This window comes from Salvia hispanica, chromosome 5, assembly GCF_029641045.1.
Source record: "Salvia hispanica isolate PSC_SH4W2 chromosome 5, Shi_PSC_v1, whole genome shotgun sequence".
NCBI classification, from domain to species: domain Eukaryota; kingdom Viridiplantae; phylum Streptophyta; class Magnoliopsida; order Lamiales; family Lamiaceae; genus Salvia; species Salvia hispanica.
In genome coordinates this window covers 37,267,731-37,283,794 of record NC_142696.1, presented here as the reverse complement: position 1 = coordinate 37,283,794, position 16,064 = coordinate 37,267,731, and the positions used below count along the sequence as shown (strand labels likewise).

Below are 16,064 nucleotides of genomic sequence, written 5' to 3'. Positions count from 1 at the left end.
TCCTCGAAAGAGCAAACCATGGAGAAGACTTAGAGCTCGATGAGAGCCACAAAGAGAGAGAGAGGGAGGGGGGGGGGGGGGGAGCCGGTGCTGCAACCTGTCAAATCGCAACAGGATGAACAGTGACCAATGTGCAGCATGCAGGCCGCCACTGCAGGATTTTGCAGATTCTGTGATAGCTTTTGTCCAAAATGCTCTTTAAGGGCCGAAGGGTCTTTTAGTCAAGAAAAACATGATAAGTTATTATCATGTTTTTTTTCTGAGGGATATGCAGTGTCACAACTGGAAAGGTAAGAGACTTTTGAGATAGTTCACTCATAAAATTTTTGAAGAAATGAGAGCTGAAATTTTTTAAGGAAATGTAATTTCTACTTTTAATACAAAGGATAAAAAAAAATTATCCCAACTTTTTCATATTTCACAGTCCATCGTAATTAGTCTTATGCTAAAAAAAAATGCTATTCCCAATTTATTAATGTTCACTTTATATTTTTTTTTCTCTTGCACCACTTTTATGTATTTCTGTTTCATATTTAATCCACTTTATTTATTCCTCTAATTTCATACTGAACCATTTTCGTATTAAAATCAAAATATTGTCTACAAATGATTTTTTTCTTAGAACGAGGAATATTAGTTTGATAATAAAATGAGTTTTGAAGAAATGTGATTTGAAATTTTTTGTTGAGATATAAATCTTACTTTTTTTTATAATATGAGCGTTGCGAGTAAATAGAAATGTGATCGTGTGATACATACTTACATTTTATAGTAAAATCGAAATGAAATTTATTGATGAATAACATAAAAGTAGTATTGGAAAAATGGAAAATAACGACTTATTTTGAGTGATTGTGTCTTCAACAATATCTTGTGATAGTGTGGAATTTAATTAGTAACACCATTATCGCTCTATCTATTTAAGTGATTTAATGTGTATGATTTTGGACGTGTTTATTGGGTGCGATTGAGTGTGGATACACATGAGTTCTTACTTTAGAAAAATAAAAATAAGGGATACCATTCTGCAGAGTACATAGTTTAAAATTTATTTTGAATTATTCCATTCATAATAGCACCAAATCAAAAAGGTATCTAAAAGTGACTTATTACTAAACTAAGCGATGACCTTTTTAATTTATAATCATAAAACCTATATTTCTTAATATGCGTAGCAATGAACCATGTTAAATTGGAGAGATGGAATTTTAGTAAATTAAGGAATTCCTCATTTTATTGGATTTTCGAAGCTAGATTGGTCCTTTGATTTAAAAATTAAGAAAAAACGCTATTGCATTAAATGTTTTGCCCACTTATGGTAGGCATGTAACGCATGTTCCATATATAATGAGATGCAACGTTCATTGCACATTTGCACTAAATCTACAAAAAATAAAAGTTTCATGCATATGCACTTTCAATGCATTTCTTTTGGTGGTAATTGTTTATAATTTCCACGTGGATAATGAATAGACTTTTGAGACCTTTTGCTTGCACTCATCTTCCAACTTTGAACAAACCAAACAATTTAGACAATTTTTTATGGGACTTTTTCTTTGATAAAGTAGGTTGCTAGTCTTCAATAATTACTAAAAAATATTATTAGTATAGTTTAATGTAGGTGATGACTAGCCTTGACAAGTTTACACAATTCATATTCTAATCTACTCGATGCAAATATTGATGTTACATCTCGATATAGACAATATGGTGAAATATTAAATCTGTGAACGATTCCTATGGAAGTGTTGCAAAACATCCAGTTAAAATACTATGGTGAAATTTAAATTTGTTTTCTTTTTTCACAGTTTCACATGATCGTCACTCCAATTCTTTTTATTTGATGTTTATTTTTAAAAAAAATTGCAACTATATAAATCTGTCAAATTGTAAAAAAAAAAAACAAACATAAAATTTAATCAAATTATAATTAATCCCACAGAGTCCCATTATCCATAAATCCACTCTTAAAGACCGAACCACCGAACCCTACCAAATTAGGGCTTTTAGATCTAGTTTTTTATGGATAAGAATCATAAGATACATAAATTTATAAATTATTTTCGCCTTCATCACGAGCCTATTTTAATTCATCTGACTATTTTAATTCATCTGAATGGTAAATAAGTCATACTAACATGTTACGAAGATTTAACTTCGTTCCAGAATATATTAGTACTTCATTCTAGTAGGTTTTTACTTCATTCTAGTAGGTTTTTACTTCATTTCAGTACGTAAATGTGGTTTCGCCGTCGCGTGCCGTTCTTTTTCTCTACAATATCTATCACCAACGCCATGACGCTAATATGGTTTAATAAACACATGGAATAATGTAATAAATTATTGGAATGAAGCATGTGTAGAAGCATTTGAAGTCCTACGGGAATGAAGTAAAAATCTTATCCAATGTAGTAATAACGTTTCTAAATGAAGTAATAAACTCACTTGAATAAATTGCATTTTTAAATGTTAATCAAGCAAAAACCCACGTCATTGAATTTGAATGAAGCATATGTTGAATCATTTCAAAACCTATTGGAAGCAAGTAAAAACATGTTGTAGTTTCAAGGTATTACGTACAGAATGAAGTAATAAACCTATATAATGGAGTAAAATGGGCTTGTAATGAAGCCGAAAAAATTTTCACAGCAGCACATCTCATCAAAAAAACTAGATCTAATGGCCCAGATTTGGTCTCTAGTTCGATCTTTAAAACTGGTTCGACATTGATCACAACTCTAATCCCAGAACTTTAAAAGTTCTGTTGATCACAACTTATATTATAATTTGGATGCGAAGACATTTTAGCCTAATACAATTAATTCTATATTTCATATTAAAATAAATTATATTTTGAGAACATACAAATTTGCAAAAAAAAAAAGAGATGGATTTCAACATCCACGTTATACACAATATAAATAAGCGGGAGGATTGATATAAAAGTCAAAGTTATAGTATGATTAGTTTAATATTTTTTAAATTACAAAATTGACCAAAACTCAATCAAATATAGTGATTTTCTAGACAATATGCCCTTATAAATAACTCCAAACATTAGATCATGTTGTTTTAAAGGAGGATAATGAAGCTTTTCTTCAAGAATAAACTTGTAGTACTCCACATGCTAAAAAAACAAGTTAATCAGTTAATAAACTCACTAACATTAGTAATATTATAATTCAGTTCATATGTTCCAATAATAAAATTGTGCAAATACTACGTATCGTGTAAGAGCACTCCCAATGGAGTTCCCTAAAAACTCCCTTATTTCTCCCTAACTCCTGCCACATCAGCGCCACATCAGCACCAAAATTTATCCCCAGTTTTTAGCCAAGTGCTACATTGGTTTCTCCCTTATTTCTCCCTTATTTCTCCCTAACTCAACATTTCATTTTTACATCATTATTTTTTATATTATTTAATTTTCCCTACAAATGTATTTAATAAATAGACTAATAATGAACAATTCATCGTTGTATTAATCATTGGAAAATATAATACAACGAGAAAAAAAAAACTACAAATAAAAAACGCAAATAAACAAAGATTTAAAAAAAAAAAATCTAAGACGGAGGGGCCGGAGGGGCGTCGGGATCGAGCCCCAGCGTACTCTGCAGGTGTTGGATGCATTTCCAGAGGGCCGCCTTTTCTTCAGGGGTCCCGCCGCCGGTGAAGTACAGCGTGTACATCTGGGTCAGATTGGCGACATTGCTCGAATAAGTGGCTTTTTCTAAGTCGATGACGGATTCCGACGCGACTTCCGACGTTGCGCCCTTCCCCTTCCGCCTCCCCTTCGCCTTCTTCACTCCCTCCGGGCGCTCGTGCGGACCATCCCCACTCAAGTCGATGTGGGCCGCGCTCCCCTCGCTCTCCGAAACGCTAAGTCGCGAGCGCACCGATTTCCCGTGCAGCGCGTCGTGCATTCCCGTCCGGAATTTGGGGAGATCCTTCAGCTTATCGTAGATGTTCCAATACTTGAAGCCCTTCGTCGACAAGTACTGGCTACTATACATCCGGATGGCCTCATCTCGGACCATGTGCTCGTTCTGGCCACTCGTCATGTGAGTCATCAAGTTAGAATAAATACCGTTGAAGTGCCCGCAGTCCCTCATGAGGCGCTCCCAATGCCGACGGATCGCCTCGCTGCCATGGTCCTTCATTGAGGCAGTCTTGTGGCTCCTGTACTTCGCGGCAATCCGCTCCCAGAATATGATCTCAGTCTGGTAGTTGCTGCGCTCCGCGTCCTGTGACGTGTCCGCCCAGCAGTCGGCTATCAGCTCGGACTCTTGCAGAGTGTAAGTAGTCCTTACCCGCTTCGGCCTCTCATCGGAACCCGTATCAGTCGCAGCCGACGACGCCGGCGCCTTCCCCCTCCCGCTCCTAGAAGGCGGCTCGGTGGGCGTTTCTTCCACCTCGAAGTCCTCCGCGCTCAGTGTCGCGGCCTGAGATTCTTGGTCGCCTGGGGTTGATCCGGGGGTGTCGAACTGGGGCCGATACACATCGTCGGCTGGAAAGGGCATTCTGCCGGCAGAGTTGAAGTACGGAGAAAGTCTCCGCGCCGGAGGAGTCTGCAAAGGAGACGGACCCCCGTATGGAAGTTGGCCGGGAGGAGAACCCATCGCCAACAACGACTGCATCCACTGCTCGTTTGCTTCATCCGTGTTGGGAATTTGTGAACTCGACTCTTTCCCCTTACCCTTATCCTTACCCGATCGGGAACTTTTCTTCCAAAAGCTCATAATTTTGATGAAAATTGAAGATTGGGAGAAGAGATTGAAAATGGAGAGAATGAAGATTGTGGGTGATGAATGGAGGAAGTGGAGGAAATATTTATAGGGGTGGAATGTAAAATAGCCGTTGGGTTCAAAAAAAAAAAAAAAAAATTTTAATTATCGCCGATTATCGCCGAGCGTCGCCACAGTGGCCGGCGATCGCTCGGCGATAATCCGGCGTTAGAACGCCACTCGGCGAAGCAACGGCAACATTATCGCCGAATTATCGCCGACTTCGCCACAATGGCCGGCGATAATTCGGCGATAACCGGCGATTTATCGCCGAGAATTCGCCACCTCCATTGGGAATGCTCTAAGACTAAATCATTTATTTTAATTTCTATGAAACTCATAAAACCTTCCAATTAAATTAGAAACGACAACCTACTTTTGTTTGTTTTCTCCCTCTCAATTGGCCCTGGAAATTCAAAAAAGATAATCATTATTCTGATGTCTTCATAGCTGTTGTTCAATTCTCCTTCCAAATCTTAGTACTCCAGTTAGTACTACTCCTATTAATCATTCTTCTGAAATATTCAATTTTTCTTTCAATAATCTCGGATACATGATTTTTATTTTCTATTGTTTAATTTTTAATGTGACTTCCAATAATATCGTGACTTAACAAAAACACATAAAAGTGCAGTTGTTTTCCATTGCAACATACTTCTTTCATCTGTGAATAGAAATCTCGTTTTTCTATTTTAGCTCGTCCATAAATAGGAGCTCTGATTCATAATTACTATAAATTGTAAAGAGACTCAATTTTTCACTAATTCATTCCACTTTTATACTATATGAGATTCATATTCCACTAACATTCTTCCTCCACTTTTATTTGTAAGTAATTTTTTTTAAAATCCGTTCTATAAATAAATGAGACTCCTATTCATGGACGGACGGAGTATTAAAAGCAAGGACAATTAAAAAATTTCTACTAATGAAAGTCCTTGTATTGTCCCTTTCTTTTATAAAGCTATTTTTGAAAATTAAAATATTAGAAGAAAAGGTATTGAAACATGAAAACAAAACTTAATATAACGTCAGTCGTGGGGTAATCATAAACTACATCGTTTCCGTTTAGGTCATATAAATATTAGCATTATTTGTATATTTTATATATTTATTTTGATTCAAACAACTCTAACATCATTAATTTTACAAATTACTCCACATTCCATAACTTTAAGCAAACCAATAAAAGAAAAAAAAAAGAACTTTGGAATTTAAGTATTTTTTTACTAATATAATGCCAAATATAAATTTTAAGATATTGTTATAAAACTAAATGTATCATAACATTTTTCTAGACATGAAATATAATTTATAAATTTAAAAAACACCCAGACTACAAGAAGAAAATATTAAATTCGTTTAAAAATAATTTAAATAATTGAGAGGAAAACCGCAAGAAAAGGAAAATAAGTTTGTACTCCTATATACTATTACTATGTATAATGATAAATTCCTATATACTTAAAAGAAAAAAAGTTGGTATATAGGAATATTTCCTATATACGATAAATTCAATGTCTCAATCATAAATTAGATCTATATTATCTTAAATATATACTACGAATTCCATTTATAATACATTTAATTTCAAAATGATATTCTTAAGGAAGAAACACTACATGATCCTACAAACAATTCCAATATTAAAAAGAAAGAGTCAAAACACATCAATTCAGAAGCAAAACATTAGGATTATCGACATACACAAAATGGAACATGGAAAGAGGCCCAATTAAGAAACCCTAATTACAAAGAAAAATGAAATCCAATTATCTCCCAATAGAAAAAGAAAATAAAAATGAAAATAAATGCATTGAGCCGAAAGAGGCAACGCCGCGAGCCAAGAAGAAGCCCACGACGACAAAAACTATAAATTGGACGCATAATAAATAATTTAGGAAATGAAACATTTTGGTTTTTGTGTTTGAAATAACAACCCTAGACCTTTGGTATCACCTGTATAAATATAAATCTGTAACACCATCCTGTGATGAAATTTTATTTAAAATTTTATGGAATAAAGTCATAAATCTACGGGAAACTAAATTCAAACTGTACGCACCGCACCGTACCCTACCACACCCACCTTCTCTCATGACCAAACCGGACGGCCTCGCGCCGGAAACCACAAACGACGACGTTTCCCCCGCCGCCTGGGGGACTTGGGAGGAGCTCCTCCTCGCCTTCGCCGTCAACCGCCACGGCACCGCCGCCTGGGATTCCATAGCTTCCGAACTTCAGAAGAGGACATCGGACCCTAACCTATGCCTCACCGCGCATAACTGCAGGTCAAGGTATCTCGACCTAAAGCGGCGTTTTGTCGTCACGAATGGCGATTTGGAGGGGGAGGACAAATCGAACGTCGAGGAGTCCGCGCCGTTGCTGGAGGAGCTCAGGAAATTGCGCGTCGCGGAGCTCCGGCGAGAAGTGCAACGTTACGATCTCAACATCGAGTACTCCTTTACGGTTTTCGTATACACGATTGAATGAATTGTTGAGAGATCTGCACGTCGCGGATTTGTAATTTTTCCTGTTTGAATGAGGCGAGGCGATTCGATTTCGTGTTCCCTGATCTGGTGTGTTTGTACAGGTCGCTGGAGTTGAAGATGAAGAGGATGGAAGAGGAGAGGGAAAAAGGCGTCCGGAGAGAGGAGAGCGAGGCGGATCTAGAGGATAACGCCAAGGAGAGGAGAGATTGCGAACCGGTGGCGGCGCCGCCTGCCGGAGGAGAACCGGCGGTTATTGGAGAGTCGGAGAAGGATCGGTTGTCGGTGAACGAATCGAACTCGACAGATCCGGGAGCGGAAAAGTTGAGAGCCGGCGAGGAGGCCTGTGAACCGGCCAGAACCGGAGGAGATGAGGAGAGAAACGATCGAACCGGACAGACCAGCGGCGAACCGGCTGAGACGAAACCAGAACCGGATCACAAATCGGTGCGGGAGGATTCGTGCAACGGTAGCTCGAATAGCATAGATGAGCCAGACCGGAAGGCGAAAGCCGAACCGGTGGCCAGGTCGACCGAGTCGGAGGGCGAGTCCGACGGCGGAGGCGCGGGGGCGATGAAGGAGAACTCGGATGTGCAGAGCTCCGCAAGCAGATCGAGAAAGGAGGAGGGAAGTGATAAGGTGCGGCGCGGGAGCATGAGTGGCGATGAGCGTGAACACGAGGATCAATCTCGTGCCGTGAAAGAATTGTCCGCCGAATCGCAGCCGTTGGTTGACTTTCTACAAGCTATTCGCGCGCCGAAGATCGGCTCCATCTTCCAACGGCGGCTTCGGAGCCAGGTGATTGATAATTTTCACATTAATTTTAGTTTTCTTTTTCCGATTTACTGGTTTCTTAATTTTTTTCGTCAATTTTAAGGATTTGAATTTTATTTATTAAATACTACTACAACTTTTTGGTAATTTCCTTTTACTTTAAGAAATTACTAGAATATATACTAAATTATTCAATCATATGCCTTCGAATTTATTCAAATATGAACAAATGAATCAAAATATTCTTATTTGAATCGAATTAGATCCCCGGTTTTCTGTTATCTGTTTATTTTAAGGCTTTATTTAGAAACTTTTATTTTATCAACCAGTCAATTCCCCAATTGTCATTTATTATTATTACTATTATTATTTATTTTTATTATTATATTTGAGTTGGCCAATCCCACAATTTTTGTTTTCTTTTGATAAAACAAATCAAGAATGGCAAAAAAAGGAAACCCACTCACATTCCCCTAAAATAAAGTAAGGTCGGTTTTTTTTCCCAAACATTTTATTATTTGACTATTATTTTCATAAGTGGAACGATGACCTTATTTTAGAAATTTTTGATTTTCTTAAAATAATTTAAGGTATAAAAATAATATGTGTCTGGTTGTGTTTTGCTGTCGGACAGCTTATTAACGTGATAAATACTGTCTGCCTAATTTGGTTATCTTGACAAATACATTAATTAAAGGTTTAATCATATTTTGTTCCTAATTATGAATCTTTTTTGAAAAACGCATTCAATCTTAAGTTAATTTCTTTAAAGACACTTGTTTTTACTAAAAAAAAGTTGATTTATATTCCATGTTTGACTGATTAATTGAGGAGTGATTTTTGGTGCATCGCGCAATGGGCTACCGTTACTCGTAGCATATTCGCACAAGAATCTGTCTACTATACTCATCATTTGATAGATACATCTAACCCTCATATAAATTTTATCTTGCAAGTAATGGTGAATGTGTTTCGTTTTTGCAGGAGACGCCAAAGTATCAGAAGCTGATCCATCAGCATATGGATCTCGAAACAATCGAAACCAGATTGAAGGAAGGCTTCTACACAAGGTCCCGCACCAAGTTCTACCGCGATCTCTTGCTGCTCGTCAACAACGCCCTCGTCTTCTTCAGCAAGAACTCCTCTGAGGCGACTGCTGCCCTTGAGATCCGACGCCTCATCTCTAAGGAGTTCTCTCCCAAACACGCAAAGTCCGATTCTTCGTCTGGAAAGCAGGCCTCTTTGCAGTCTCTGTCCATGCCAAAGAAAGATGATGCCGAGGCTTCCCCTTCGCCCTCGTTGATGTTGAAGCAGAGACTATCTGGGTCCTTGATCGTGTGTCGAAAACGCAGCTCCATTACCAAGGCTACGGCCACGGCCTCATCTTCGGGGACGGACAAGAAGAAAGAGCTGGTTCAGTCGCCAGCTGAGGACAAAGACGCCAAACAGCAGCGGTCTGGTGATGCCGAGGAGCCTAAAATCACGAAGAAACGAACACGGGATCGGTTCCCTGCAGCGTCGTCGGCTAACTCAAAGAAAAACGGCAAGAGTCAAGCCAACGCCAATGTCAGCAAAACCTCCCCGGCTGAAACGGTGAAGCAGGGGAAAGGAGGAGGCTCGTCTTCCTCGCAAGCGGAGGCCAAGGGCGACGCCAAGAAGACTCAGTCGACGTCGGACTCCAAGAAACGGGGCGCGGCTGGCTTCTTGAGTAGGATGAAGCAAGGCTCGCCGTCGTCAAACAATGGCGTGTTGCTTGATGCGTTGAAGAACACGCCTTTGACTAGCGAGAGCGCCACCGGGAAGAAGAGCGAGACTGCAAAGAGAGGCGAAAAGAAGGAGCCGGCGGCCACTAGGAGGGGCGCGGAGACGAGGCAGACGAAGGAGAAGAGCAGCCCGGGAAAGAGGAACGTGGGGCGGCCGCCTAAGAGGGCAGCTGCTGCAGCACCTCCGGCTGCCGGGAAACGCAGTAGGGATAGAGGTGACCCGGAACCGGCAGCGGCTTCGAAACAACCCAAGAAAAGGGCGAGGAAGTTGTAGGGAAGGGATAGGGCACATTTGTACGTAGCGGTAAGGATTCTTGGTTCTTTGTTTTTATAGATTTCCCTCTGTTTCACTTTTGCAGCAAGTGTGTTTGTATTTTGTCTAATGGAAAGCTAGGGCAAAGTTAGAGGTGGTTTCATTGACTTCTATTTAAGGCAAACGTGATAGACTATAGTTGAAATGCTTAATATTTACTTGACAAATTCAACGAGTAATTGTTTGGATTTTACATATACCAAAGTAGGGGTATTCGTCGAATGTAAAACTGAGTTTGCTTATAATTAGGTCAAGTATTTATTGAACTACTACAATGTTTTTCCTAAAAGGATTTCGGCTAGTATATTCACAAGAATCAACACTTATTTTTTATGTTTCAATAGTGTTGAGTCCTATTTATTTCTAGAATTGTTACATTATATTTAAGTTATTTATGTTTTTTACAAAATCCAACATATTTAATCTCTCTTATATTATTAAGCATTGTGTATATCTTAATATTAGAAGAAGAAAAAAACAGAAAACCCTTCATGGGAGGAAAGAAGTGTACTTTTTTTTTAGTGACAACCCAAATACACGCTCCAGCGACTGGAATGTCTTGCTAATGAATGAAGGTTGGTGGCGATTGGAAATTTACAAAAGGGAGTAAATTTAAATATTTGAATTTTGAATGATGCAAAAGCCAGGATTTCAATTTCGCTAGTATAACAATAAATCTTGGTGCCCACAATGTGGCTAGCCACTGTAGCACTGCGGTCAATATTGTTAAAAATCAAACAAGAAATTAGTACTCCATTAGTTAAATTGGCTCTCACGTGTTTTTAATAATCTCCTCCTCTTCTTCTTCTTCAATTTATAGAGAGATTATATTTTAAAATACAAATTTAAATTTTAAAAATTTCTCCCTTTCTCTAATACTCCCTCCGTCCCCAAAGAATATACACTTTGGGGACGACGCAAGTTTTAATGTAAAATTGGTAAAATAACAGAGATGCAGAAAGAAAAAGTAAATAAAGTATCGTTAGTGGAGAATGAGTTTCACCTCACTAGAGAGAAGAGTCTTTTTAAAATTAGAAAGTGCATATTCTTATGGACGGACTAAAAAGAAAAGAGTGCATATTCATATGGGATGAAGGGAGTATAAATTTACTTTTTTAACAAAGTTTATATCAAATCCTTTTATACACAATTTTAAACAATTTAAATTCTGTATAATATTTTATAGTACTATTAGTTATATAGATTAGAAATAGTCAAAATACCATACATACTGAGAGGTGTGTCAAATTTTTACAATCAATTTGAATTATTCCATGTTTTAACCCAATAAACATTTAATTTTAATCTATTTTTCATTCATACATTTTCCTCGTTAATTAAAGAGCTCGTAAAATAAAATAAATATAATTAAGACTTAGGAGTATGATACTACCTTACTTCTGTCATACCATTGTCATTTCTAAACGTAGCTAGAGATATCGAAATGGGTATGAGTTTTATCTGTCAGTACTACCTGATATCCAATAGATATTGGTTATCCGCTACCCGTAATTGCAATTGCTGGAGTTGGTGGCTTGCGGGCATGAGTACCTCATGCATACAAAAGTTTACGAATCAATTTCAATTGGAATTTAATTTAAGTTCTTTTAAAGTTTTCACTTTCATTTTTTTTCCCACTTCTAGATCACGCCACCACTGACCCCGCTCGTTGCTCACCTGAACCTCACCCCAACAGTTAAATTGTTGAATTATGTATTTCTAATATATTCAACTGTGTTATGAATTGTGAGGAATTTACACGCCTAAATAGGCTAGAGATTAATACATAAGGAAAGATTTACCCTAGCTACAAATCAGGAAAAATATTCACTAAAATCAATCTTCAATTAATCTCGTGATTTCTTCCAATCTCCTTGATTTATTTCCAACACCCCCCCTCCCCCCTCAAGTTAAACAATGGGATCACCCATTTTTAACTTTGTCTAATACTCCGTGGAAGCTCCTCGAATCAACTGCTTTAGTGAGGATATCTGGCAACTGGTCCTCTGATCTAACAAAAGGAAGATGCACAATTTTAGCCTCTATATTCTCCTTAATGAAGTGTCGATCCACCTCGACGTGTTTCGTCCGGTCATGTTGTACCGGATTTTCAGATATGCTGATAGCTGTCTGATTATCACAGAAGAGTTTGCACGGATGTTGTGATATCAGGCCAAGTTCTGTCATAAGCTTCCTTAGCCATAGGATCTCTATTAGATTACTCCTGATTCCTCGAAACTCTGCTTCGGCACTAGATAATGCTACTACTTTCTGCTTCTTGCTACGCCAAGTGACAAGATTTCCTCCAACAAAAGTAAGATACCCTGCCGTTGATTTTCGATCATTTGGATTCCCAGCCCAGTCTGCGTCTGTAAACCCCAATATATCCATATGTCCGTGATTCTCAAATAAAACTCCATATCCCGGAGTTCCCTTCAAGTATCGCACAATTCTCAATGCTGCCTCCCAATGATCCGTTTGGGGTTTGTGCATAAAATGGCTAACCACTCCAACTGCGTAGGCAATATCTGGTCTAGTGTGGCAAAGATAGATAATCTTACCCACGAGGCGCTGATATCTAGTATGGTTTGTGAGTTCTACCCCCTCAATTAATTGCAGACCGTGATTCTGCATCATCGATGTTTCAGCAGGCTTGCAATCCAGCATCCCTGTTTCAGCTAGAAGATCCAAGAAATACTTCATCCGGTTTATAAATATTCCTCTCTTAGATCTCAGCACCTCAATTCCCAAAAAATAATTGAGAAGTCCCAAGTCTTGAAGGAACTGGCAGCGGAAGCGGTGCGGCGAATTAACAATTATTAATCGCACAAATAAATCACATAATAACCAGATCTATTTAGCAGATTATTTAGACAAAATCTATTCGCGTAATTCTCACATGTATCATGCTCATAACTTGAATTAATCATGCTTTAAGAATATCGAAACCTAAAACATGCTTTTCTACGGAGCAGAAATAATACCTATTTAATTCTCCAAAGAATTGAAGATGGCTAGCAGGTTTTCCACGTGACGCTTTTAATACTAGACCACATATCTTCTCTCTGGTTCCCAAACTGTACTCCGATATCAGTGTGAGCTGATCTCACCAGAATACTAGGACTTAAATAAAGAAGACAGAAGAAATCCTTTTGGGAATAAGACAAAAATTTTGAGCTCCACTCTATAGGGGGGGACGAAAATTTGAGTATTAAAACTTATGATTTCTGTCTCCCTTATTCTCCTATTTATATTAAGTTCCTTTTGGGCCCAGACAGGGATCTATGGAAGGTTTTGGATATGGGCTCATCCAATTTACTTTTAACTAATTAAATTGAACTCACAATTTAATATAAGCTTTAATTGGAATATTACGAGCAACCACTACAGAAGTAATATTGAACTCTCCCCATCCAAATCCGAAATTATAAGTAATCCGGGTTTTCGTTTAACTTTCATTTCCCACGCTTAAGATAAAAATATCCATTAATTAATTAGTGTCTGCTATGGACTTAATTAATTAACTTCTTATTAATTCCAAGAGTGGACTTAGCATGAAACGTTTATTTATTATTCATAGAGTAATCAAACTCCAACTAGCTAGGTTCTGAATAATAAAATCTTGTTTCGCGCTCCTCTTGAGGACATTATCAAACGAGACTCACCTCGCGCACGATTCAACATAATAGCAATCCTAGCACCGCTAGATATTAATCGCCGCTACCCAATATATCAGGATTATTGGGTTACGAAAAACCCGCACCATTTGATAAGTCAAAGTAATGCATAATCAATACCGTATGCTCAATGCTAACCTACATTGATTAAGAAACAAATATTTATCAAGACATCGCCTTTCAGTAGATAGCCTAAGGACAAGTCTTGCTGTTAGATCCGTTCAGTGCTATATCACACCAATGTCATCTTATTTCAGTAAGGTTTAGAAATATGCGGACTGACATTGCAACCTTTCTCGATGGATAGTCTAATTCCAACTAGGTTGTGAAATTCATCTTTTTCTTTGTTTAGGACTGACCGTGTTACCTTAAAGTGGACGCCACCCACAACCGGTCTACTAAAACAAAGACTTAGACTTTGTTAAGTTAACTTATACATTTAAACATGCATAAACATCCATTAAATGTAAAACATAACAACATTATGACAAAAATAATCTGTTTTATTCCTTGGAAAATAAAATAAGAGTTTTACAGTATTCAATCACTCGAAACGTGATTTCTAGTATACAAACTCTAACAAGTCTTTCATCTCAAACTCGGTAAACAGATTTTTCTTCAATTGACTTATTTCTTCTTCATCATCTCCTGTCAGAATCATGTCGTCCACATAAATGATCAGACATGTAATATTCCCTTCCTTCTTCTTTAGAAATATTGTATGATCCGAGTTACTCTGTTTGTATCCAAACTTCTTCATTACTTCAGTGAACGTCCCAAGCCATGCCCTTGGAGATTGCTTCAATCCATAGAGGGTCTTCTTTAGTTTACACACTTCCTGTCCTCTAAAGTCTCCACCAAAGCCAGGTGGGGCTTTCATATAGATTGACCTTATTAGTTCACCATGCAAAAAAACATTTGTTACATCAAACTGGTGTAGTGGTCAATCTTTATTCGCAACAATTGAAGAAAGAACTCGAATGGTGCTCATCTTGGCCACTCGTGAGAAGGTTTCTGTATAATCAACTCCATAGGTCTGAGTGTACCCTTTCGCCACTAGCCTCGCCTTGTAATGCTCAATAGAGCCGTCTGGTCGTCTTTTGATTGTGAATACCCAACGACATCCTACTAGTCTAGATCCCTCAGGTCTCAGACATACCTCCCAAGTTTTGTTCTTATTAGTGCCTTCATTTCCACTATCATTGCCTCCCTCCAGTGCTTAATTTTCATAGCTTCTTCGGCAGTTCCAGGAATTTCTTCTTCCTCATACAGGGCAGCAGTGAATGCCCTTGCCATCTCAGTGAGATTTGCCTTCGACAGGTTTGCCACCGAGTACCATCTACCGCTGCATTCTCCACAACATTCTCAACGGTTTCTGCAGATAAGTCATTAGAAATAATTGTACAATCTGATCCAGTGCCAGGAATTACCTCAAATATCACTGGAAGAGGATTGTCGGGAAGTGGCGGTTGAGGAGGCTCTACATGTGGCAAGACGAGCTCGGCGGAAGAACTAGCTTTCTCTGTTGGTTCCACGTTCGAGTTGCTCGGTGATGACATAAACCAACTTAGGGGTCCAGATGAACAATTAATATCACTACTCTCCCCCTGACCATTGAGGCTGGTATAGTAGTATTCACATTCCAAGAAATTACAATTCATTGAGGTTATAATTTTCCTAGAAGAGGGATCAAAACACCTATATCATTTCTGATTTATCTCATACCCCAAAAAGACACACTTTATAATGCATGCGGAAAATTTATTTCTCTTGTGCTTAGGGACATGGACATAAACAAAACACCCAAAGATGTTCAAAGGTAGAGTAAGAGGTTCTGGTACCTGGGCCAGTGTAGATAAAGTCTGAAGAGGAGTTTTCATGTTCAGGATTTTTGTGGGAAGACGATTGATAAGTACACATAGGTGGCAATTGCCTCGTCCCACAAGAATTTTAGAATAAAAAAAATAAACCTCGGGTAATTTCCAAAATAATTTTATTTTTCCTCTCCACGACTCCATTTTGTTTGGGGGTATAAGCGCAAGAAGTTTGGTGAATTAAACCCCTTTTTTGAAAAAATCTCTTTATTAACAAATTCTCTTCCATTATCCGATTTAAGGGTTCGAATAGTGGTTTGAAACTGTGTTCGAATCATGTTAAAAAAGAGAACAAATTTTGCATATACGTCATATTTGTTTTTCAAAAAATACACCCAAGTCATTCTAGAACAATCATCCACAAAGATTAAAAAATACTTAAAACCT

At 38.0% G+C, this 16,064-nt stretch overlaps 1 protein-coding gene across 1 annotated transcript; it reads left to right on the top strand.

The window, feature by feature from the left end:
- Positions 1 to 6,715: 6,715 nt before the first annotated feature.
- LOC125188464 (uncharacterized) lies at positions 6,716 to 10,229 on the top strand. The gene is made up of 3 exons (XM_048085313.2): positions 6,716 to 7,243; positions 7,381 to 8,074; positions 9,035 to 10,229. Exons 1-3 carry the CDS (start codon positions 6,885 to 6,887, stop codon positions 10,085 to 10,087), a joined length of 2,106 nt encoding a protein of 701 aa, XP_047941270.1. The 5' UTR covers positions 6,716 to 6,884; the 3' UTR covers positions 10,088 to 10,229.
- The last annotated feature ends 5,835 nt before the right edge of the window (positions 10,230 to 16,064 follow it).

Coding starts and splice junctions, on each gene's coding strand:
- LOC125188464 (XM_048085313.2), top strand. CDS start 6,885: ATGACCAAACCGGACGGCCTCGCGCCGGAAACCACAAACGACGACGTT. Junction 7,244..7,380: donor CGTTACGATCTCAACATCGA/GTACTCCTTTAC, acceptor GTGTTTGTACAG/GTCGCTGGAGTTGAAGATGA. Junction 8,075..9,034: donor AACGGCGGCTTCGGAGCCAG/GTGATTGATAAT, acceptor TCGTTTTTGCAG/GAGACGCCAAAGTATCAGAA.